Source organism: Vipera berus, assembly GCF_964194415.1.
Source record: "Vipera berus genome assembly, chromosome: 1".
In the NCBI taxonomy this organism is placed as follows: Eukaryota; Metazoa; Chordata; class Lepidosauria; order Squamata; family Viperidae; genus Vipera; species Vipera berus.
The window spans coordinates 23,155,383-23,180,490 of NC_138202.1; the positions used below are offsets into that span (position 1 = coordinate 23,155,383).

Below are 25,108 nucleotides of genomic sequence, written 5' to 3' on the forward strand. Positions count from 1 at the left end.
TCAAGGTCTTTTCCAGCTCTATTCTGATTCTGATTCTATACTAACTTAATTTTTTAATTTTAATTTTAACTGGGTTTTAACTTTCTCAGGGTTCTATTTAATCTCTTTTAATTTGTTTTTAACGTTTGTATTGACTGTTTTTTAAATGCCCTGTAAACCGCCCTGAGTCCTTTGGGAAAGGGCGGTATATAAATCTAAATAAATAAATAAATAAATAAATAAACAACTGCAGTGATTCACTTAACAATTCTGGCAAGAAAGGTCATAAAATGGGGCAAAACGTATTTAACAACTGTCTTCTTAGCAGTGGAAATTTTGGGCTCAATTGTGGTTGTAAATCAAGGACTACCTGGATGGGGATTTTAGTGTTTCAGAAAAAAAAAGATGTTTGGCACTTCCAATGGTTCTATTTGAAGATGAACAGAAAATAATGTACAGTACATTAAAACTCAGTTAAAAAGAAACTCATTTAAAATTTCCTTGTTCATCACTCCCACATTTATGCACTGCTTTTTATATTTTATTATTGACTGATATATAAAGTTCTATATGACTTCTAATTATGCTTTGGATCAATGCTGCTTTTATCTCATCATATTCCATTAAATTTTATTTTAAAAGAATGTTCCAAATTCAATCACAATAGTTGTATATTTGGGCCATCTAGAAAAGGAAGACTATGCACATCAAATCAGGAAATGATCTCTGATTCATTAGCTAGCAATGTAGAGAATGGCCTAATTTCCAGCCATGAGAAAGCAAAAGAAAAAAAAAACTAGAGACAAACCATAGAGGCAATATTTACATGGAAAGACAAAAGCCACGTTTTATTACCAGTATTTGGAACCTGCTGTCCTTTTCTTTAATGAGTTTGGTAAGGATAATGCAGTACTTTGCTTGTGGCCAACAGCAGCTTATATTTTTGTCAGCATTCCTTTGCTTAAAATAAAAACTGGAGACCAAAGACGCTTGACTGGTATCTTTTTTCTGGAAGTTCACAGCATAACCTCTACTAAAGGTGGCACCAGTTATCTGTATGATACCCACTATCTTTCATTACCCAACCAGGTAACATCATCAGTGCACAAATATTCTTTTTTATGGATACCATGATCAATGGACAGTTTATTGATTCCATTTTTTCCCCGATGATTCTAAGATTGAAGAAAAGTCTACAGCCACATCTCATGCTTGCTCAGGTATTTTTAAAATGCGAAGCCCATCATTGATTCTTTGTGTAAATAAGCAGAAACCTAGCAGAAATGGCTCTCTTGGTCTAGTCTCCTCATTACTCTATTTGGAAACAGAACTTTATTCAGACACAAGCAGGTCTCTTAAGGAAAAGAAGAAAGATTGTGCTAATTGCTCTAAATACATAAACACCATTTTCCTTTAATTAAGTAATATAACATTTAATAGATCTTCCTGTGCTTTTTACATAGTTTTAGTACTCTGATGCTGATCGTGGTTAAGGTTGATGCGTTTGTATGGCAAATTAGTAGCCCTTTTCTTTGACTGTCACAGTAGTTAGGAGGAGGAGGAGCAAAGACATCCAAGTCTCCATTGTCCAGTCACAATTCAAATCTCTGCTCCACCTCATTGGCTATCATTTTTGCAATGGCAAGGGAGGAGGTAGCAGCAGGTGAAGGGGCATTCCTGACATGGAGTATTCGAGCAGCAATGTCTCCAGTTCCACTATCAAACACAAAATCATCAATCAAGTTTCCACCACTGTCCAAGGCTTGAGCTCTAACTCCAGCAGGTCCTCTGTAAAATATATATATATATAATAAAAATTCAATATTTAATTTGATAACTACCCCTCTCCCCAAAGTGGATTAGTATGAGATAAGACAATTACTGCGCTATCACAGTTAATTATAGAACAGCATAAAGTTTTTGAGTCAAAGACCAACAAAAATACATTCTGTAAAACAAATGAAACAAAAGTATCTCCTGACATCAATAACTGGCAATCATTTGTGGGTACATATAATGTAGCACAATATTGCTATTTTTAGAGAATTATCCTGATAGTTTAACAGATAATAAGGTTAATTATACACACTTGATTTTAGCTAAAAACAGGCTAATCAAGAGAAGCCCTTGAAAGTTTTGTTTCTTTAAATTCAATTGCACAAGGGTTCAGGGTTTGCATTTGGGATTTAAGTTGTAAGCAAAGGGCTGTTCTTCAAAAAATGGATGGTGTCAGATTAAAAAAAGAAAATGGGGGCAGGACAAAAACTGATTTTGATTAACTTTGCATTATATTAAAGACATAAAGCCCTTTCTTGAGGGAGATGGATGGTCTAGGACAGGGGTAGGCAACCTCGGCTCTTTTATGACTCATGGACTTCAACTCCCAGAATTCTGGGAGTTGAAGTCCATGAGTCATAAAAGAGCCGAGGTTGCCTACCCCTGGTCTAGGAAGATGAAATATATGTAAAATAAAAAATATACAGTCACTTTGGTTTCGTGAATCATTCAAGTTTGATTATACACAATGTATTAAACCTACAAGGTTAATAGATTATTACTAATAAATCAGGTTAATTTAAAGATTCAGTTCAAAGGATCAATTCAATTAAAATATACATATGTGCAGAATATTTGAATCAAGCAACTTATTTGATTTTGATGCATTGAATTAATCTGGAAATTCAATCATTGCTTCAACTGGATCTTTGAAATAAAACTTCAGTCCTAATACAGGTAGTCCTCAACTTAAAATCATTCATTTAGTGACCCTTCAAAGTTACAACACTGAAAAAAGTGAATTATGACAATTTTTCACATGATCATTGCAGCATCCCCATGGTCACTTCATCAAGCTTTGGATGTTTGGCAACTAATTCATATTTAGGATTGTTGCAGTTTCCTGGGGTCCAATGACCCCCTTTTGCAACTTTCTCACAAGCTAACTGTGAGAGAGATCCTGGAGTCCTAGTGGACAAGCACTTAAATATGAGCCAGCAGTGTGCTGCACCTGCCAAGAAAGCCAACATAGTCCTAGACTGCATTAACAGAGGGATAAAATCAAGATCACGTGAAGTGTTAGTATCACTTTATAATATAAAAAAGATGTTGAGTCTCTAGAAAGAGCAGAGAAGAGCAACACATCTCAAGTCATCTCAGCAATTTTAAATTTGTTTTACCTCTGAATGTCATTGATGGTAACTTCAGGGATGATTCTTTGCAGCTGCTTCATTTGGGCACTTAGAAAACATGCTCTGTACATTTCACCCATCCCATATGAAAAATTCTTCAACACTAGTCTCCATAAACCACTGGGGGAAAAAATAGTTTATTGCAAACTGACTGGCTAAGAAGGTTACATTCTCTCATCATCCATAATTCTGTAAACTCTAAGGAGACCTTCGAAAACATCAATATAGAAATATAGTAAAGTGTGTGTGCGTCTGTGTTCATAGATCAGATGCAAACAACTAAAAGTACAAACTAATAATTGCATTCCAATTACACTGAAGGAATTAAATCAGTAGTAATAAAGTCATTTTAACGCTGTAGCTAAGAAATACTGTACTGGGATTAATATCTGTCATCTTGATTTAAACCTTTAATTATTCTGCTGGTTTTCACTTTACAAGTCTGATTAAGTGGACTTATGTAAAATGTTTATGCTATAGTACATGTTTACATTCTTCAGATGCTATAAAGTTGGTTGCTTTTCTAGCTGCTTTGAATAAAAATATGATTTTAGTTCATTTTTAATCATTTTATTTTTGTTAAATATATAAGCAATCTTGTCAATGTTTTTGTTTTTCGCCTGCCGCTTAGATTATACAAATGGTTCTACTTAACTGTCGGTTTTTATAGGGTCAATACATATATTTGCTTTTTCTTCCAACATTCCTAAACACAATATTACTTACAACCTGAATTGAACCACGCTGTCAGTCCTCTCCCACATTTCCCACCAGAAGCAGTCTAAGGCTTTTTGCAATGCTCACCGTTAATACTCAAGTACCAGAAAAATGAGGGAGGGCATACTAACTGGAAAAGATTACCTGTAAGCAGCTGCATCTATAAAATCTTGAATGCTGAAGTCATAAAATTTGTAGCCCTCTCGTTTAAATGCAAGGACTGCATTAGGCCCAAGCCAGACACCACCATCCATCCGTGGAGTAAAATGAATGCCCAGAAATGGGAAACGGGGATCAGGTACCTGTCATACCAAAACACATGGAACCCCAAATCAAAATTCATTTGAGATAGGAAAGTACTGAATGTCTGTATTGCGTATGTACAAACTATAAAGGAGTTAAACAAAACAGTACCCATTCAACTGTATAGAGATATGGAGAATAAATGGAGACAATTTTCCAAAGAGACAATAGTGGCTCTTTTTCATTGGATATGTTTAAGCAGAAGTGAGATTGCCGCCTACCAGAGATGCTTTAATTTGGATTCCTGCATGAACCAAGGTATTGGAATCAAGGCCTAAATGGCCCATTTCAATTATACATAACAAAATTTTTTTAAAAAAGATTTTTTTTTAAAGTAAAGGCAGAGTAAAGGAAAACAAGTGTCAGTGAACTGGAAATGGAATTGAGACACTTTCCAGGCTACTAAAGTTTAAAGAACTTTTTGCAATACCGATAGTGCCTAAAACCCCCAAGGCTTTACTTCCTTCTGCCCAATAAGCGAAAGTGCTGAGAAATGATATACCGGGTAAATGTTTCCTCTAACTAAATAGCATTTCTCTGGCTTCAGCACCAAATAATCTCCACGGAAAGGCACAATGCGGGGCTCTGGGTCACAACCACTGATCTGGGAGAGTCTGTCCGAGTAAAGACCTGCGCAGGACACAAGATGTCGGCATCGGACTTCCTTCCCCTGTGATAAAAGCAGCACAAATTTACCTCAACTATAACATACCTAACACAATCTCAAAAGCAAATAATTCCCAAAATTTTTCCCCGTATGTTCCATTTCTTCCAATGCTGCTCCTCATGTCTGAACTGAACCTAAGATCAGGACAGGAAGGGATTACTTTTTACTCTGAAGTAGGAGCTCTAATCAAAGATAGGTCTTTTAGGAAGAGAGATAACTTCCAGAGAAAGCTAGACTTGGCCAAACAAGTGATACCTTAGCAAATGGAAGAGACCAGAAGTCCAGCAACTCCACATGACAGGGTTACTGGCATTTGAACTCAGAACATTTCAGGGAATCAAGCAATTAGTGAGCAGGCACAGTTGGAACTTTACATATTTGTAAAAACTACTAGAACTGTGCTATTGTATTACAATGCTTTGTAATATGGTTGTTATCTATCAAATGTTTTGAGTTACTAAGAATTATATTTGCTTTTCTATATAGAGGGCTATGTAGAACTAATTTTTAGTATATATTTGTCCTTTAAGTAACCTGAAGATTACACGCTTTTCTCTCAACCTTGAATGCTGTTTCGTATATTAATTCAGTGAACTTGGAAGATGTATTGAAAATGAAAGCACAGATGGCTGAAAAATAACATACACAAGTATGATAACCTTAATTTTTTATATCAAAGATACGTTTAAAGACTTTGTAATGCATTTCTGTTATTATAAAAAGCAGATGCTGATAGAACTTTATTAATAAATTATTAATACAGTCTGTATGTATCACTCTTTATATGTCATTTTTACCTTAATATTCTACATCTTCCGAGTTCATTGCTACAAAAACCCTGTGAATTAAACATATGCAAAACAGCATTCTGAGTGTAATATAAAAGTAATTAAAGTACTTACTAAATCAGCAAGTAAGGTAAAAATCTTTTTTATGTTTAGTAAGTAAAAAATACCAAACATCATATGTATTTAAAACACTGAATTGAACCATTATCTTACCTTTGAATTTCTAACAACAATTGGATATTTCATCCCTACAAATAATGAGATGAAATAAATTTAAATGGGTTATGAAACAATTGTTTTTATCCCTTGTGCAAAACTAAAACCCAAATGATAGTTTCTGAAGAGAAAGTGAACTCATCTGGAGCCATTTTCTTTTTCTTATTGTAGAAGCATCTTAGATTAAGACGCTAGCAAAGTGAGAAAACCCTGACTTCTTTGTAATATATATTCTTAAGCATGTTTTATGCCCATAAAACACTTGTGTTTCTTTTCTTGGCCTTTGTTTAGTTTGGCTCCATTCAGTCCTTCTCATAAAACCTGAGTGTATTTCAAAGTATAGTAAACCTTTACATTGCTAGTTATCCTTTGGCGAAAGTGGTCAGAGAATATTTTCTTCTGAATTCTGGGGGTGATGAAACATAAAACAACTTTTTCTTACTAAATTCTGTTTTAGTAAAAGGATTTAAAATATAGATTTCAAACCAAGTAGCAGACCAATTGTAATGGCTTCTAAAAATATATTTGTTATTCTTTATTAAATTGAAAGGAAAAAAGATTGTTCAATTGTCCTATTTCCTAGCTAGGAATGTGAATAAATTCTAACGTAAAATTTAGTATCTATCAAATTTACAACAATTTTTGAAGAAGTTCTGGAAATATAATCATCTGAACCATGCCACTTATTCAAAGCAACCTAAGAGGTGAAGGCAATTTCAACCTGCAAGATCTTTAAGTGCATAGAAAATACCAGTCTGTGTGCATGGACTGTGCCAAGCCAGGACTGTTTTTAAGCTAGGTTTGTTGCACATGGTAAATTGGGCTGTGGCTCAGTGGGTTAGGACGCTGAGCTTGTCGATCAGAAGGTCGGCAGTTTGGCGGGTCGAATCCCGAGTGCTGCGTAACAGAGTGAGCGCCTGTTACTCGTCCCAGCTTCTGCCAACCTAGCAGTTCGAAAGCACGTAAAAATGCAAGTAGAAAAATAGGGACCACTACGGTGGGAAGGTAACAGCGTTCTGTGCGCCTTTGGCGTCTAGTCATGCTGGCCACATGACCACAGAGATGTCCTCGGACAAGCGCTGGCTCTTCGGCTTTGAAACGGAGATGAGCACCGGCCCCTAGAGTCGGAAACGACTAGCACGCATGTGCGGGGGAACCTTTACCTTTATAAGGTCAAATGAAATAAACTTTGTTGTAGCTTACATTTGTGTCTGCCTAAAGGCCACTCTGGATTTTGCATGGCACATCAATAGATGTATTCTAAAAGTGACCAACTTTTGCTTTTTGAAGAGTTTTAGGAGATGAAATAGGTCCCTTAAGACAGGGCATTTGTATCTTGAGGCTGTAAGGGGAATGCTGGTGGACACACATCTTAATGCACATTGAGTTCAAGGTCTGCAAATTACAAGGAATCCTGAGAAGAACATTCCAAAGAACATTGGGGAAGAGTATAATTATAGAGTTGTCAGAAACGAATGATTTACTGTAAATTACCTTCTTTACTTCCTTCAGCACTTTCCTTTGCCATATCCATGTGTTCCACCTCAAACTCTGTCAACACAATACCTCCAGCTGTCTGAAAATCTTCAGCATAGGCTAGGGCCACCTGCCTATAGTTCACAATGCCGGTGTATGGGGAATCCAGAGCCATCAACCCCTGAAAAGGTGGATGCAGGGACAACACATCTGCTCACAGGGTCAATATTGAAAGAACAAAGAAGGGGCCATTTGAATCAATGCAACTTTCAGTAAGGCAGCCTACATGCTTATGAGGTCTACATGCTTACTCAGATAGTGCTGCTTATTGGTAAGGAATGGCAGAAGAGCAATTTAAAACACGTCTAAGTGGCCTTTGACTAATATTTGCCAAAATGGATTGTTCAAGAAAACTTTAGAACAGGACCGTCTCACTGAGAACTGTGGTCCACAATGCAGGAGTCAAAGGAAGAATGAGGAGGGCCTTAAAAATGAAAGACACTCAACAGAAAAGGAGAGGAAGTTGCATTATGTACAAATAAAGCATATACCTGCACAAAAATTCATGACGTGGAGTATGAAAATCCTGTATTTAATTTTCTATATCAACTTTGATTTAACGTACTACTATTGTTAAACTGCATGGAGATATTGACTTAACACTTTGCCCGGTACCACCCCACATTTAACAAGTTATTTGAACAGAAAAGATTAGACATTGCGCAGCAAGAAAGCAGCTTACCCGACAGTAGGGTTCCTTGGCTTGTATTTCTTTGGGAGAGATTAGTTTCAGTCCCTGGACATTATTCTGTATCCCCCTTTCATAAAGTGCCTTGAGTCTTGGAATTTCTTCATGTTCAACTGCAACAATCAGCTGCCAAGGAAATAAGAAACTAGAGCAAGTGCTGTGGGAACGGCCAGAATTTGGTCTCCCAAGAATTTGGTTTTTCACCTTTCAGCCTTTCCGTGTCTTCCCTAGTTGGGCCTCTCTGTAGCTTCAGTGCAGAGAACACTCTCCTGGCTGGGAGGGGGGCCTGGCATGTGGGAGGTTTGGGAAACGCTATGATAAAGACTTCACATGCATCTTATGCTATCTTGTTTTTGTGTGATCTCATAGGCACCTGAATAATCCAATTATTTCTATGTATCCTATTTGGTATGAGACTGATGTAGCTTTTTGTAAGATTGGAGGTGAATAAAAGTTCAGCGGGCAGTGCTCGGGGGAGTTCTTTTTCTGGAGATGAGGCTGCCTGGCTGGTTCAAAGCTCTCTATGGACTCAGGTCTGAATTCTTTTTCCTTCGTCTGAATTCCTGTCCCTACATCTGAATTTCTTTCCCCTTCAAAGTGCAGAACAAAAAATACTACAGGGGAACAACATGAGATAACCGCAGTGTGAAGTGTGAAAAAGAATTAATATTTGATTAAATTAGACTTCAATTAAAATTGCAGTATAAACTAATTGTGCTTCATAACTTTATTTAGCTGAAGGGGTTAGCATTTCAGTAGCACAGGCTGTAACTGACAAAGTACAGGTTTATTTTGACCAACATTCGCTTAGCAACTGTTCAAAGTTACAATGCCACTGAAAAAAGTGAGTTAGAACCAGTCCTCGCACTTATGACTGTTGCAGCAACCCCAAGGTCACATGATCAAAATTAGGCTCCTTGGCAACTGGCATCTATTTTTGACATTTGCAGCATCTGCAATCACCGTTTGCATCCTTTGGAGCTGGCTTCCAAGAAGCAAAGTCAATAGGGGAAGCTGGATTAATTGAAGTGATTCTCTTAACCACTGTGGCAAAAAAAGGTCATATAATCCGGCATGACTCACTGAACAACTGCCTGGCTTAGCAATGGAAATTCTGGTCCAGATCATGGTCATACGTTGAGGACCACCTGCACTATAGGTTTTTCAGAAATTAACACTTATAGTTGGAGTTGTTTTATAATAAATTAGGGAGCGTAGGGATGTTACAAATTTGCTATGCTCATTTACTCTTTTTATCCTGCTTTTCAGACAATCACTTTCTCCCCAAATGGCTCAGAGGAATTAAAAGACATGGCTTGTGCGAAGTTTATGAAATCAATACAAAGATAAAGAGCTACAAGAAAAAGAAATGGAGGGAAATTATTTATTCAGATCAAATAAAGTAATGGGCCACAAGAGTTTTAGATGATCTTTCCTTGCTGATATTCTTTCTTTATAAAACAAAACTACTGACTGATTTCTTTGAATCATAGAACCATAGAAGCCAGAGTCTCTTGTCTTTAAAGTAATTGTCAGTAGACCTGAACTGGCTACAAGCATTATATACCTGCTCCTCCTCTGGATGATATAAGTATTAGGCTGATTTTTCTCTTATCACAAAAGGAAAAAAGAGTGGCACTATAGCAAGTGCTTTTTCTGAACACTTAGAGAAAACAGAATAGTTTTATCTTATCTTGTTCACCATTAGGCCTCCAGTAAATAAAGTTGTTGACTCAGCAGGTAGCAGCATCTAGCTTGTCTAGGCTTCAAAGCTAAGCAAGGTGAGGCTTGGTTAGTATTTGGATCAGAGCTCACTATGAAATTTGAGGAATCTGCAGGTTGCATGGAAAAGTTGAAAAAAATCTAGTTCTAGTCCTGCCTTAGGCACGAAGCCAGCTGGATCACCTTGGGCCCACACACACACACACACACACATTCAATTTAGACTTTATTTTGGGGACAGTTGGAAGAATTTAGCAATAGCCTAGTAGTACATGAACTAGGTGCAAACAACCTGGTATGTTATAGTTGAAATTTATTTTAAACCCTAGTGTCTAATATTTGGCTGGCAGATATCTCTATTCAGGCAATCAGTTTAAGGTACAATCTTGAATGCCTTCCTGTGAGTAAAATTCTGTCAATTTAAACAGCACCCGAATCACTCCCCATTATATCTAATTGTAAACAGCTGCAGTTTTAGGGAGATGTCACATTACTCACCCTTTCCTATCATCAAAATCAACTGACATATAATTTCATTTTTTCAAAGGACACAATTATTCTAAGATAGATAAATAGATATGTTGATTGTGCTTATATATATTGCAATTGCAGATATAAAATAACAATAAGGCAATGGAACAAGAGAAATGGAGTTAGTGCAATCATATTCATAACAAATATAGATATACAAGCATATATACTGGTTTCTGTATAACAATGATGGAAAAGACTTATTAGTAACATTTCATTCTGTGTAACTCTTAAGACTGCAGATTATATCATGACTGGAAGTTGGTTCGGTGATTATAAAACAGTAATGGAAAAAGTCAGCATAGAGAAGAAAAACATACAATCCCAGATTGGTGGGTATCTATTGTTATGATCCCTGGGCCAATTCTCCTGTCTGAATAACAATAATTATAAATCAAGTACATTAGAGTTGTAGTATAAATAAGTCTGCTTCTCTTTAGAACCATTTGGAACACTCTAGTATAGCCCACCTCAAGAAGAGATTAATAGCAAAGTTTCAGCACTTACCCTACCTTGCCACATTGTTTATATGGGATTCCTTTTTGGTCACAGTATTCATAGCAGAGAACAGCTCCTTCTACACACAACTTGGCTTTTAGGGATCCAGGTGTATAGTAAATTCCGCTGTGAATAACACCACTGTTATGCCCACTTTGATGGAGAGCTAAATAGAAAGTTACATCTATTGTTTGATGGATCTAATACGTACAATATTTTGTTAGTCAAAATATTATAGAGTTAGTTTACATAACCAATAAGTCTTTATTGATTAGCCTTTGGGCCATATCAAAGTGCAAAGTTCCAGCAACAAATTATTACTAAAATTTGATAAAAGCAATTTAAAATGGAATTTGATAAAATACAATTTAAAATGGAATTGGAATAAAATATGGTTTAAAATAAAATTGGAATAAAATACTATCTAAAATGAAATTGTAATAGAGTACAATAATTTAAGATAAAGGTAAAATATGATAAAATTATGTTTTAGAGTCACCCTTGCAATCTACCCCAATCAGTCCCACATATGCAGATTTCAACTAACCATTGTGCTACATTAAATGTTATTTTCAGGTTCTGGCTGGACTTAAGGTAAGTTGTTTTGATATGGGGATCCCAATGGGTCATTTGTTTGGTATATAGACCAAGATATCTGTCTCTCACCCTCTTATACAGGCAACAATCAAATAGAATGTGAGGCAGTTCTTCTACCTCAGCCGCTCTGCAAATGCAGAGGTGCTCATTGTAGGGTATAGAATGAAATCTCCCATATCTGACCATTGTGTCAAGCTGTTCAAATCTCGCTTGCGTAAATATCTCCCTAAGATGTTTTGGCAGTTGTAACTTCAAATAGCTATCCACTTGAAAAGTAGTTAGTTTACATAATTTCATTGTTCAGGAAAAGATAGCAAGGTAAAATAGAAATAAGCATAAAATAGCCACACAGCATGTATAATAGCAAAATAGTATAAACCTTTTTGTTAAGCAGTAAGATTTAAGAAACTCAAACTAAAATATCAAGCAAATAGAAAATAGATATTTATTCTCATGGTGTGTTCCTGATTTTTTTCTGAGACAGCTATGAACGTCCTATACAAAACTATAATATACAGGGAACTGTATAGATATGATGGGCTTCCATTTGTCAGAAAACTATAGAAATCATACTATTCTATATAGGCAACAAAATCCATATCCTAGAAATAATTCATCCATTTTTCCATTGAGTGGCCACAAGAAATTATAGTATAAGTTAGTAGGAATTTTAATGTTGTCTTTTGACAAATGAGATGTAAAATTCGCCCATCAAAAAGATTTTTAATGGATTGTATCTACCTGAACTGGAGGTAGTTCACATTCAATAACCACAGTTGAAACCAGCAACTTGGTTGTTAAGGTAAGTGGCCGCTAAATGAAACTGTAACTGTGCTTATGGTTATATTTCAGCTTTCCTTTGCTTTATAGACCTGTGAAGATTGTAAATCCAAGGACTGGTCACAAAGCATGGTAGGTGCGAATTGTAGTTAAACAAGGCAGTCACTAAACAAGGGCTACCAGTATAACATTTAATACCTGGAAATACTGTTCCTATTAGTTAAAAATATGAGTGGAAATAATACATAAGACTGTCAACTGTTCTATCAAGTTCAGATATCATACCTAATTCCTTTTCCTTTTCGAGTACTGCAAAAACAAGGGATGGATGGCGCAGGCTAAGCTCCCTGGCCGATGCTAGACCCACAATTCCACCACCAATGACAACGACATCAAAGGTACTGTCAAAAAATTTGAAGATTATTTGCAAGACACACACCCGATTTTTTTTTAAAAAAAATCAAGATTGCAACTTTCATTATGAACTATAACACCTTACAGTTATTTGGCAATGATTGCCCTTATTATATTAAGCCACATATTGAATAATCATGGTCTGCTGCATAAGCCACAATTGACTGGTTTGCGCAAGCTAAAGCTAAAACTATGGCTTAAAATAGCAAGATTCATCCCACATGCTGCCTATGTCAACCAGACAAAGCTCATTATAGCTTAGGTGTAATCTGTAAACCCAGGGCTTTTTTTCTCATAGAACGCTCAGAACGGAGTTCCGGCACCTTTTTTGGATGGAACCTTGTAGGGTAGGCAAGGCAGGTTGTATGACATGTGTGAGTTCCGGCACCTTTTTCTTTTACAAAACAAGCACTGTGTAAACCCATCCAATTTCTGAATTTCTATTTAGTAATGCTCTACTGTGCAGTAGTTGTTCCTGGCATGGAAACGAAGAGGTGCCTAAAAGCTGATGTAGTTTCATCTCAGATTCCAACAAGCAGGGAAATACTTAAGCTCGGGGCATTAGCTTAAAAATTGTGCTGCTGCTTTTTCCCTTTAAGGACTTCCCCCCGCAGAGGAAAACTCCCCCTGTTGAACGTCTACCTAGCAGCGGCTGATAAAAGTTATCGCGGCAAAACCCTCGCTCGGTGCTGCGGGCTGCTTGCTGCCCTGGAGGAGAAGGTCGGGGCGCCGATCGCGGGTCAGAACCGACGCCACGGGCCGACCTTGGCAGAGCTCGCAGCAAACGCCTCACCTCCTCCGTCGGCAGTTGTCAGCGCTGAGAGGCCGCGAGGGCATCGCCCGACCCCCGTTCCAACAAGGGCGCCAGGCCCCGCCGACGGCCCGAATCCACGCCGGGATCATTGCGCGCTCGGGCGGGCGAGCGGGCAAGCGAGCCAGTCTTCCCAACTCCTCCTCCTCCTCCTCTTCCTCCTCCGCCCGCTACAGGTGGGGCCGTGAGTGTGGGTGGGTGAGGGGAAGCGACCGGAGGCCGCACAGGGCCTGCTACGACTGAAGGAAGCCCGCTGAGGCGGAGGGGACGCCAGAGGCACTGCGCCATCCCGCCTGGGACCTGCCGCCCGGGGTGCGTTTTGCCACAAGGGGCCGCCATTCCGGGCCTTCGGAGAGGGAGGCGGCCGGGCTCCCTGGGAGGGAAGGCCGCCGGGGCAGCCTTCTCGCCGGCTGCGGTCTCGTCCCGCTGGCGAGTGTGCTCGCGACATCCCTCGATCCTCTCTCTGCAGCAGCCCTGCTCGCTTTGGCAAGGCAGAGCTAATCCCAGGGGCGTCGGCCCTTGCACGGCTCCCGGGAGCCGGGCTGGGGAGACTCTTCCATCGTGCTAAATTGCTGGGTGGGCCCGAAGGTCTAAGTCAGGGGTAGGCAACCTTGGCTCTTTTATGACTCATGGACTTCAACTCCCAGAATTCCTGAGTCAGCATAGCATAGCTGACTCAGGAATTCTGGGAGTTGAAGTCCATGAGTCATAAAAGAGCCAAGGTTGCCTACCCCTGATCTAAGTTGTGGGGTGAAAGGGAGAGATGTGGAAGGGACTTTTGCCTGCTACAAATACAGTAGCCCTAAAACAGGGGTCTTCAAACTTGGCCCTTTTATGACTTGTGGACTTCAACTCCCAGAATTCCTCAGCCAGCAAAGCTGGCTGAGGAATTCTGGGAGTTGAAGTCCACAAGTCATAAAAGGGCCAAGTTTGAAGACCCCTGCCCTAAAACGTCTGAGCTTTCCCCCCCCCATCAGCCCTTGTTCCTTTCCTGGCTTGCCGAATGGAGGGAACTGCCCTAATTCGCCAATGTTGTAGTCGAGATCGCGCAGTGATAATGGATAGATTAATTGACTGCACTGAGCCATAATGCCCTTTTTTGTGTGCAAATATATGTGTGCAAATGTGCCTCGTCATCCCGGGTCAGAAGTTACTGACCACAGTAATGTGACTGATTTGTGGAAATCCACTGAGTTGCCATTACTACCCTACGATCTCTTTTCAGAAGTTACATGATGTTGACGGAAGTGCTGATAAGCCAAACGAAAATGTTGCAGAGACAACCGCCTGGTGGTCTGCGGAGGCATTTCTGGGGATGGTTAAACGCAGTATTCAATCAGTAAGAACGCAGGCAAGGAAAAATGAAGTTGTTTCCGTAAAGGACACCAATAAGTTGCTTGTACAATGCCAGCTGAAACTAGTTGCATATATGCAGTGCTATTTTTGTAAAAGAAAAAGGTGCCGGAACTCACACATGTCATAAAACCTGCCTTACAAGGTTCCATCCAAAAAAGGTGCCGGAACTCAGTTCTGAGCGTTCTATGACAAAAAAAGCCCTGCATATATGATTGCCTTCTCACCAGCCTTGAGAATTGTACACTCCAAGAGTCAGGTGGGGTTTGAATTTTCCTAGCTCTTTCATGATAGTATGAAAGATTCCCCAGGTTGCCATGGCCATTAAAGAAGGCAGCTGCTGTAGGAGGCACTTGCTAGGGAAAGTTGCAGATTTGTAAGCTCATATCTACTTGGCAGTCTTGCCTCATATATAGTAGTTCAGTGGTCTTTGATGTTTTTTCATATATTCAAATTAATTGGGGGTATGTGCACTTTTTATGATTCAATACAAGTGCTTTGAAATTCACGCAACACCTCTCTGCTATAAAGGAACCTGACTTTTTAAAATTTAAAGCTGCAGAATTAGGGAAAACAAATGATAAGAGTGCCTGCCCCTTGGGACTGCAGGAAAGTTATTCAATGCTTCCCAGAAAGTGGGAACAGGAATCCTAGCATAATTTTCTGTGTACAAGGAACTTTTTGGTGGAGTGAATGTATGATTAGTCTTTGATTTCTGTCTTGAAATCTGAGGCTTTTTAACCCTGAATACACAGATTGTATGTGTACCAAACTTGAGATTGCAATCTTTTAACAGTGTTTAATATATCTAATAGGGACACGGTGACTCAGTGGGTTGGGACGCTGAGCTTGTCGATCAGAAGGTCGGCAGTTTGGCGGGTCAAATCCCGAGTGCCGTGTAACAGACTGAGCGCCTGTTACTCGTCCCAGCTTCTGCCAACCTAGCAGTTCGAAAGCACGTAAAAATGCAAGTAGAAAAATAGGGACCACTACGGTGGGAAGGTAACAGCGTTCTGTGCGCCTTTGGCGTCTAGTCATGCCGGCCACATGACCACGGAGATGTCCTCGGACAAGCGCTGGCTCTTTGGCTTTGAAACGGAGATGAGCACCGGCCCCTAGAGTCGGAAACGACTAGCACACATGTGCGGGGGAACCTTTACCTTTACCTAATATATCTAATATGTATGAACTCTCTGGGGATGAAACATTTTGCTTCCTTAATTAGAACTGAGTTGAATAATGTTAGAACGTGAGAAGGTCCAAGATGAAAGCCATTTTTAATTTTTATTTTCAGTTGCATTGATTATATTCTTGGTAGTTTTAATGACTGTAAAACACTTGAGTGTTTTCACAGAAAGGTAGTGTGGAAATAAATATTCCTGTTTGATTACAGCAGAATTAAGGAACTTTTTTGGTTTAGGATACATTTGATGAGTGCACAGAATGACTACTATAGTAGCTCCACTAGGTATTTCCCTTGATTTTCTGAGAACTTAATGGAGCCCAGAATGGTCATTCAATGTTAAAGGCTGGTGCTTTATTTTGCAACAAGTCAAGTGAGGGGCAGGGACTCCTAGGCTAGAAGAGAGGCGTCTGAGAGACACACGCAGCCACAGTACCCACATTGCTTATCCTGAAATGCAGGAACTTCATCTTGACCTTGACTGAGGTGGTAGCTTAAGATTAAACCAAAATGTTCACAGCCGAAATGGCAGCTATTCTATTATTCTTTATTTTTTATTGAATATATTACCTTTTCACCAAAGGGTTGTCAAGACAGCTAATTATGATTGAGTTTATAGTGAATAATGGTTTGTTTATAATTGGATTTAGCTACAATTAACTTGGGTCTCATAACACATTAATGCAGAAACAAAGGTTTTTAAAGCACAAGGGTTGGATTCATATACAGGTGAAACTCGAAAAATTAGAATATCGTGCAAAAGTTCATTTATTTCAGTAATGCAACTTAAAAGGGGAAACTAATATATGAGATAGACTCATTACATGCAAAGCAAGATAGTTCAAGCCGTGATTTGTCATAATTGTGATGATTATGGCGTACAGCTCATGAAAACCCCAAATCCACAATCTAGGAAAATTAGAATATTACATGCAATCAATAAAACAAGGAGTGTACATAGAACAATATCGGACCTCTGAAAAGTATAAGCATGCATATGTACTCAGTACTTGGTTTGGGCCCCTTTTGCAGCAATTACTGTCTCAATGCGGCGTGGCATGGAAGCTATCAGCCTGTGGCACTGCTCAGGTGTTATGGAAGACCAGGATGCTTCAATAGCATCCTTCAGCTCTTCTGCATTGTTCAGTCTCATGTCTCTCATCTTTCTCTTGGCAATGCCCCATAGATTCTCTATGGGGTTCAGGTCAGGCGAGTTTGCTGGCCAATCAAGCACAGTAATCCCACGGTTTTGGTGCTTTTGGCAGTGTGGGCAGGTGCCAAGTCCTGCTGGAAAATGAAGTCAGCATCCCCATAAAGCTCGTGTGTGGAAGGAAGCATGAAGTGCTCCAAAATCTCCTGGTAGACGGCTGCGTTGACCCTGGACTTAATGAAGCACAGTGGACCAACACCAGCAGATGACATGGCTCCCCACATCAACACAGACTGTGGAAACTTCACACTGGACTTCAAGCATCTTGCAGTGTGTGCCTCTCCATTCTTCCTCCAGACTCTGGGTCCTTGGTTTCCAAATGAGATGCAAAAGTTGCTCTCATCAGAAAAGAGGACTTTGGACCACTGAGCAACAGACCAGGTCTGTTTTTCTTTAGCCCAGGTAAGACGCTTCTGACGTTTGTTGTTCAGGAGCGGCTTGACAAGAGGAATACGACATTTGAAGCCCATGTCCAGGATCCGTCTTGTGTGTGGTGGCTCTTGATGCACTGACTCCAGCCTCAGTCCACTCCTTGTGAAAGTCCCCAACACTTTTGAATGGCCTTTTCCTGACAATCCTCTCCAGGCTGCAGAGATCCCTGCTGCTTGTGCACCTTTTTCTTCCACACTTTTCCCTTCCACATAGCTTTCTATTAATGTGCTTTGATACAGCACTTCGGGAACATCCAACTTCTTTTGCAATTACCTTTTGAGGATTTCCCTCCTTATGGAGGGTGTCAATGATGGTTTTCTGCACAACTGTCAGGTCAGCAGTCTTCCCCATGATTGTGATTCCTACTGAACCAGACTGAGAGACCATTTAAAGGCTCAGGAACCCTTTGCAGGTGTTATGGCTTAAATAGCTGATTAGAGTGGGACACTTTGAACCTAGAATATTGCACCTTTTCACAGTATTCTAATTTACTGAGATTGTGGATTTGGGGTTTTCATGAGCTGTATGCCATAATCATCACAAATTATGACAAATCACAGCTTGAACTACCTTGCTTTGCATGTAATGAGTCTATCTCATATATTAGTTTCCCCTTTTAAGTTGCATTACTGAAATAAATGAACTTTTGCACGATATTCTAATTTTTCGAGTTTCACCTGTAGCATATTAAGCCAAAAACTAAAATAAATGTCTTTCTTATTGTGTGAATGAATCCCACACTTACTGGTGGAAATGATTTATAAGTTACATATAATACGGTGTATTCTGCAGTATTTTTCTCAACTTTCTTTGGGCTGGGGGGAGAAGTCTATTAATAAGAAATCTTTAATCTTCTTCCCCCAAGGCTATTTTCCACTCTGACCTACACAATGATTTACTTAGTGAATGCACAACATTTATTTTTTAAGCAGCTGTCTTCCACAGAAGTGTACAAATGTAAGGCTGACCCTAACATTAGATAAACTAATATAGCTAATTTCTGAAATCATGCCAGGCAAAGCAGCTGGTTGGGAGGTCAGGAGGGCCGAAGTCCAGAGATGTTATTTATGTATGGGCCAGCCCTATGGAACAGCCTCCTGTGGGAAGCTTGATTGGCCCAACTTTAGGGACCTTCCAGAAACTGCTGAAAATGGAGCATTTCCAGAAGATTGAAGGGGAATTGACAGCAGATGCTGTTTCAAGTTATATATGTTTTTGTATTTTTAAATAATGTATTTTTTGCTATCTCTTGTGAGCGCTAAGTTTTTTTAAATGATTGTGGTGGGATATTAGTGCAATACATAAGTAAATAAATATTCCCGTGTTCTGGTCAAACTAGTTTAAAACCTAAAGAATTGTAATTTGCATTGAATTAATTGGGAGAAATCTATTTTGTCTTATTTAGGTCCATTGGATTTCATCCGAATGCTCTAGCGTTAAGGAACAAAGGATATTAACAGATGTAATATTTTATTTATACAGGGGAGATAGTTTCTTCAGGATTACACCAGAAAAAAACAAATTCCTTGTCTGCCGTGATCCCCATAATTGTCACATATCCCCAGGACTTTTATTTGAAGCCTGTCTATTAAATACAGATGCGTGCCGTAGTCCTCAACTTACAACCACACTTGGGACAGGAATTTCTGTTGTTAGTCGATGCAGACATAAAGCAAGTCATGATCAGTCATCTACAACTATTTTTATGGTAGTCATGTGGTTCTTAAGAAAATTCAGCTTCTCCAATCAATGTCTTTTGTCAGAAACTGGCTGGTTAGGTCAAAAAATTGTATTCATATATGATTGTAGGATGTTATGACCAGTTGTTAATGCAAACTGACTGCCAAGAGCCTGAATTGCAATATGACCGTGGGGGGTTGTGCATTGGTCGTAAGTGTGATGACAGGTCATAAATCACTTTTTCTGTCATAACTTTGAACCATTTTTAAATGAATGGTCCTAAATCAAGGACTATCTGTATTTAATGAATCTTTAATCCAGTATTTCTCACACTTTGCAACTTTTAGATGCACGGACCTCAACCGCTGGAATTCTCCAACCAGCATATTCACATATCTTAAAACCACCAATTTTTTCAATGCTAGTTTAATCTGTGGTCTTTTACACTGTTTATGTTGATTTGAAGATACTGCCTGTAGTGGAAAGAACTCATTGCGATGCCTCCTTGCCAGGGTTGACCAGGAACGAATCCAGGCTGTTGGTCCAGATAGAGCGGCTTCAGAGTGGCTCCTTCGGTGTGGTGCGTCAGTGCGCTATCATGGCTATGACAAATGGCAACAAGATTACAATGCACTCCCTATGGGGCCGCTGGAGAAATATAAGATCCAAGCAATCGATGCCACAGAATCTTGCATCATGAACAAGGGATTTGATTATTTGGGTATGTTACTGAGCCTAACATAACTAATTCAATCTGTAAATATTCCCAGACGAATTGCTTGATAAAGTTTGTTATTTGCCTGCTAGCCCAATCCCTTTGTGTTGCTCTGATACAAGAAGCTTGCCTTTATCAAGAATTGTGCAGAAGACATCGTAGAAACTACAGCCTATTTGATGTATTGCTTTTGTACATGGTGAAGTCTGCCTAAGGGCAGTTCACCTCAGTAATAGTGCATAGCAGTTATTTCATTTGCACCACTATTATCTTCATGATATCTATTGAGTAATTCTGAGACAATAGGCAACCTTCCCTGATCTGTTGCCTTCCAAATGAGTTAGGTTTCAATTCTCATAAGGCCCAGCCTGAACAAGCAAAGCAAAATTGATTCCTAACCAGGTTAGGGAGGATTGTGTTTAGGAATATGCTTGCCTTACAAGTAATACAAAACAATGTGATTTTGTTTGGATTTTAAGAAACACAATACTCTCCATTATGATTTAGAGTTCTGTGCAAATCAGGAAACCGAACTTATACTTTGCCAAAATCCTGGTTAGTTGTGGATTTTGTCATAACATTGGTCCAGCTAAATCACTGACTGGCAACAGCTTCTAAATCTATTGTATGTGGACAGATGCCCCGTAACATCCTAGAGATATTAGAAATTGATCCCGGCCCTTTTCTCAGAGTTATAGTCCTTCCTGTAAAGAGGAATATTACTTTCACCAGAAGTTCCTAAAAAATTACTATAAGAAGTTAAACTATTTTCTCCACAGTTATGAAAATAAACTGTAAGGGAAGAGAACTTTGCCTATTCAATTGCACTCCAAGTAATATGTAAGGCACAAATTCATTATCATAATCTTGAATTATACAGGTGAAACTCAAAAAATTAGAATATCGTGCAAAAGTTCATTTATTTCAGTAATGCAACTTAAAAGGGGAAACTAATATATGAGATAGACTCATTACATGCAAAGCAAGATAGTTCAAGCCGTGATTTGTCATAATTGTGATGATTATGGCTTACAGCTCATGAAAACCCCAAATCCACAATCTCAGAAAATTAGAATATTACATGCAATCAATAAAACAAGGAGTGTACATAGAACAATATCGGACCTCTGAAAAGTATAAGCATGCATATGTACTCAGTACTTGGTTTGGGCCCCTTTTGCAGCAATTACTGCCTCAATGCGGTGTGGCATGGAAGCTATCAGCCTGTGGCACTGCTGAGGTGTTATGGAAGACCAGGATGCTTCAATAGCGGCCTTCAGCTCTTCTGCATTGTTCGGTCTCATGTCTCTCATCTTTCTCTTGGCAATGCCCCATAGATTCTCTATGGGGTTCAGGTCAGGTGAGTTTGCTGGTCAATCAAGCACAGTAATCCCATGGTCATTGAACCAGGTTTTGGTGCTTTTGGCAGTGTGGGCAGGTGCCAAGTCCTGCTGGAAAATGAAGTCAGCATCCCCATAAAGCTCGTGTGTGGAAGGAAGCATGAAGTGCTCCAAAATCTCCTGGTAGACGGCTGCATTGACCCTGGACTTAATGAAGCACAGTGGACCAACACCAGCAGATGACATGGCTCCCCAAATCAACACAGACTGTGGAAACTTCACACTGGACTTCAAGCATCTTGCAGTGTGTGCCTCTCCATTCTTCCTCCAGACTCTGGGTCCTTGGTTTCCAAATGAGATGCAAAAGTTGCTCTCATCAGAAAAGAGGACTTTGGACCACTGAGCAACAGACCAGGTCTGTTTTTCTTTAGCCCAGGTAAGACGCTTCTGACGTTTGTTGTTCAGGAGCGGCTTGACAAGAGGAATACGACATTTGAAGCCCATGTCCAGGATCCGTCTGTGTGTGGTGGCTCTTGATGCACTGACTCCAGCCTCAGTCCACAATCCTTGTGAAAGTCCCCAACACTTTTGAATGGCCTTTTCCTGACAATCCTCTCCAGGCTGCGGTCATCCCTGCTGCTTGTGCACCTTTTTCTTCCACACTTTTCCCTTCCACATAACTTTCTATTAATGTGCTTTGATACAGCACTTTGGGAACATCCAACTTCTTTTGCAATTACCTTTTGAGGATTTCCCTCCTTATGGAGGGTGTCAGTGATGGTTTTCTGCACAACTGTCAGGTCAGCAGTCTTCCCCATGATTGTGATTCCTACTGAACCAGACTGAGAGACCATTTAAAGGCTCAGGAACCCTTTGCAGGTGTTATGGCTTAATTGGCTGCTTAGAGTGGGACACTTTGAGCCTAGAATATTGCACCTTTTCACAATATTCTAATTTTCTGAGATTGTGGATTTGGGCTTTTCATGAGCTGTAAGCCATAATCATCACAATTATGACAAATCACGGCTTGAACTATCTTGCTTTGCATGTAATGAGTCTATCTCATATATTAGTTTCCCCTTTTAAGTTGCATTACTGAAATAAATGAACTTTTGCACGATATTCTAATTTTTCGAGTTTCACCTGTATGTGACCTCTCTGGATCACTTTACCAAAATCAGAATTGTTTGATTTTATCTAATGCCAGTAGAAAGGCTCTACTTACAGTACTTAATGAAGCTTTGCTATTGCTAGGTTTTAATAGTGACTTAGCATGTTCCATATGATGGAATAGTTTTGCAATACATTAAGCCATAAACTATAGTTTTTAAATTAATAGCCAAGTTCATGAAACAAGCTGAACACTAACCAAACCAAATTGTGACTTATAAAGATGTGAGTCCAGTCAGTACATGGATAGGAGCAGAAGCCCTTCTCATAAGCTTTTTGTAATAAGCTCTTTATGCTATTTCAGATGGTCTAAAGCATCTTGAAGAAATAAAGTTTTGTAAGTGCATCTACCTTGAGGATGCATGCCTGCAACGGATTAGCGAGACTCCAAGCCTGCAGAAGAGCCTGCTGCGTTTATTTCTCATCTCTTGTGGGAACGTTACAGACAAAGGCATCATTGCATTGCATAAGCTCAGGTATGTAAGACAAATAAGACAACTCTATGTTTTATAAAAGGGACGCGGTGGCTCAGTGGGTTAGGACGCTGAGCTTGTCGATCGGAAGGTCGGCAGTTTGGCGGGTCAAATCCCGAGTGCCGCGTAGCAGAGTGAGCGCCTGTTACTCGTCCCAGCTTCTGCCCACCTAGCAGTTCGAAAGCACGTAAAAATGCAAGTAGAAAAATAGGGACCACTACGGTGGGAAGGTAACAGCGTTCCGTGCGCCTTTGGCGTCTAGTCATGCCGGCCACATGACCACGGAGATGTCCTCGGACAAGCGCTGGCTCTTCGGCTATGAAACGGAGATGAGCACCGGCCCCTCGAGTCGGAAACGACTAGCACACATGTGCGGGGGAACCTTTACCTTTACCTTATGTTTTATAAAGTAGTTGTGTTGATTTTATGGGCTGTGTGTCCTCCTGCAGCCTAGACAAATTAGAGATAGTTAAGTTCTTGGTGTTCTCTGAGCTCGGTTATTTTTCTTCATTACAAGCAGTCTTCAACTTACAACCATAATTAGAATTGGATTTTCTGTCCTAAGTCATTGTAGTTGTAAGATCAGTTAGACCTGATATTACTACAATTTTCGTAGCAGTCATTAAGTGAATCAGATGGTCATTAATTAAATTACATAGTTATTAAGCAAATCCAGCTTCCCCAATTGGCATTATTTGCAATGACATGACCGTAGCATACTGCAACCAGTTGTAAACACAAGCCGGTTCCAAATGCCTGAATTGTGATGATGTGACAGTGGGGGTGGTGTGATCATCGTAAGTGCAAGTAAAGGTCACAAGTCTTTTTTTCCCCAAGACTGTCATAACTTTCAACCATTATTAAACAAACAGTTGTAAGTCAAGGACAACCTATAGTAGGAATCATCAAAGAAGAGACTGCACCCGTACCTCCAAGAAGCTTGTTATATATAAACAGCCAGCAGTCTTCACTCATCCACACACGGAGGATGATCCCTAGCCCGGTAAGGGTACATATGCAGGGAAACAACCCAGCTCAGAGGAAACAGACACAGTTCAACCCTGAGCTGCAGATGTTCTGTACTGTTGAAATTAGAGACTATTTATAATACATGTACAGATCCATGTGCATTTCTAGAATTCTGATTGGGCCACCATCTCTAGATGTTTTTGCCTTTGTGTATGCTGGAAAGTTTACAGTACATTACTTGCTTCAGTTAATAAACAGGTAGCTCTCGACTTACAACCATTCATTCAGTGACTGAAGTTACAACAGCACTGAAAAAAGTGACATAACTGTTTTTCACACTTACGACTGTTGCAGTATCCCCATCATCGTGTGATCAAAATTTGGATGATGGACAACTGACTCATGGTTGTGACAGTTGCAGTGTCCCTAGGTCATGTGATCTATCTTTTTCAATCTTCTGATAATCCAAGTCAGTAGGGAAGCCAGATTCACATAACAACCATTTTATCAACTTAGCAACTGCAGTGATTCAATTAACAACTGTGGCAAGAAAGATCATAAAATGGGGCAAAACTCACAACTGTCTTGCTTAGCAATAGAAATGTTAGATTCAGTGGTGGGTGTAGAGGACTACATGTATCAGTCTTTTTGCTGGACATATTGAAAACGTGAACATGCACTTAACTGTATAAATACTCGTAAACTTATTTTGGAGGGGAGTGACATAGCATTTGTTCTATTTAAAATAAAATATTGGTGACCCTAGTGAGTATTGTTAAATGGGTACCTTTTGCTTTCTGTGTCTCTGAGTAACTATTTTGCTAACAGTAATCTTCCTGTTATTTAATTTCTAACAGCAACCTGGAATATTTGTTCCTGAGTGATCTGCCAGGGATACGAGAGAGGGAAAGAACAGTTCAGTCCCTTAAGAAATCAATGCCGGCACTAGTGTTGGAATTAGACTTGGAATGAAATCCTTGCCATTCAATGTTGCATCATTTGCATTAAATCTGTGAACGGATCCTGGTTATTATGGAAGTCCTTGGCTAATTAAGAGAAGAATGCTACAGACAGAAGCATGCAAGGCACATAGCCTGGTCCTTAAGCTCCAATACTATACAGAATCCCAGAATGTATGGAAAAGATGA

General features: G+C 39.5%; 2 protein-coding genes across 4 annotated transcripts; one reads left to right on the top strand and one right to left on the bottom strand.

Annotated features, from left to right (window-relative positions):
• Window positions 1-1,292: 1,292 nt before the first annotated feature.
• Window positions 1,293-13,591, bottom strand: L2HGDH (L-2-hydroxyglutarate dehydrogenase). Of its 2 annotated transcripts, XM_081332204.1 has the most exons (10): window positions 13,418-13,591; window positions 12,496-12,611; window positions 10,848-10,999; window positions 8,077-8,208; window positions 7,353-7,515; window positions 5,856-5,890; window positions 4,690-4,857; window positions 4,029-4,186; window positions 3,156-3,287; window positions 1,293-1,767 (listed from the first exon to the last, which is right to left on the bottom strand). In XM_081332204.1, the coding sequence occupies exons 1-10, from the start codon at window positions 13,525-13,527 to the stop codon at window positions 1,572-1,574; spliced, it is 1,362 nt and encodes a 453-aa protein (XP_081188330.1). In that variant the 5' UTR covers window positions 13,528-13,591; the 3' UTR covers window positions 1,293-1,571. The 2 variants fall into 2 exon arrangements, with proteins under 2 accessions (XP_081188330.1, XP_081188331.1); XM_081332205.1 differs by lacking the exons at window positions 10,848-10,999; window positions 12,496-12,611; window positions 13,418-13,591 and having other exon boundaries at window positions 7,353-7,544; window positions 8,077-9,896.
• DMAC2L (distal membrane arm assembly component 2 like) lies at window positions 13,532-24,981 on the top strand. 2 transcript variants are annotated; one of them, XM_081332235.1, is made up of 5 exons: window positions 13,532-13,751; window positions 14,664-14,774; window positions 19,806-20,014; window positions 22,823-22,994; window positions 24,818-24,981. In XM_081332235.1, the coding sequence occupies exons 2-5, from the start codon at window positions 14,668-14,670 to the stop codon at window positions 24,930-24,932; spliced, it is 603 nt and encodes a 200-aa protein (XP_081188361.1). In that variant the 5' UTR covers window positions 13,532-13,751; window positions 14,664-14,667; the 3' UTR covers window positions 24,933-24,981. The 2 variants fall into 2 exon arrangements, with proteins under 2 accessions (XP_081188361.1, XP_081188362.1); XM_081332236.1 differs by having other exon boundaries at window positions 13,618-13,747; window positions 14,661-14,774.
• The last annotated feature ends 127 nt before the right edge of the window (window positions 24,982-25,108 follow it).

Bases quoted from the DNA above. Each gene is read 5' to 3' on its own strand.
- L2HGDH (XM_081332204.1), bottom strand. From the start codon at position 13,527: ATGATCCCGGCGTGGATTCGGGCCGTCGGCGGGGCCTGGCGCCCTTGT. The intron at 7,516-8,076 runs GTAAGCTGCTTT...CCACCTTTTCAG, and splicing joins CCAAGGAACCCTACTGTCGG to GGGTTGATGGCTCTGGATTC. The intron at 5,891-7,352 runs GTAATTTACAGT...CATTATTTGTAG, and splicing joins TGCTGAAGGAAGTAAAGAAG to GGATGAAATATCCAATTGTT.
- DMAC2L (XM_081332235.1), top strand. From the start codon at position 14,668: ATGATGTTGACGGAAGTGCTGATAAGCCAAACGAAAATGTTGCAGAGA. The intron at 20,015-22,822 runs GTATGTTACTGA...ATGCTATTTCAG, and splicing joins CAAGGGATTTGATTATTTGG to ATGGTCTAAAGCATCTTGAA. The intron at 22,995-24,817 runs GTATGTAAGACA...AATTTCTAACAG, and splicing joins ATTGCATTGCATAAGCTCAG to CAACCTGGAATATTTGTTCC.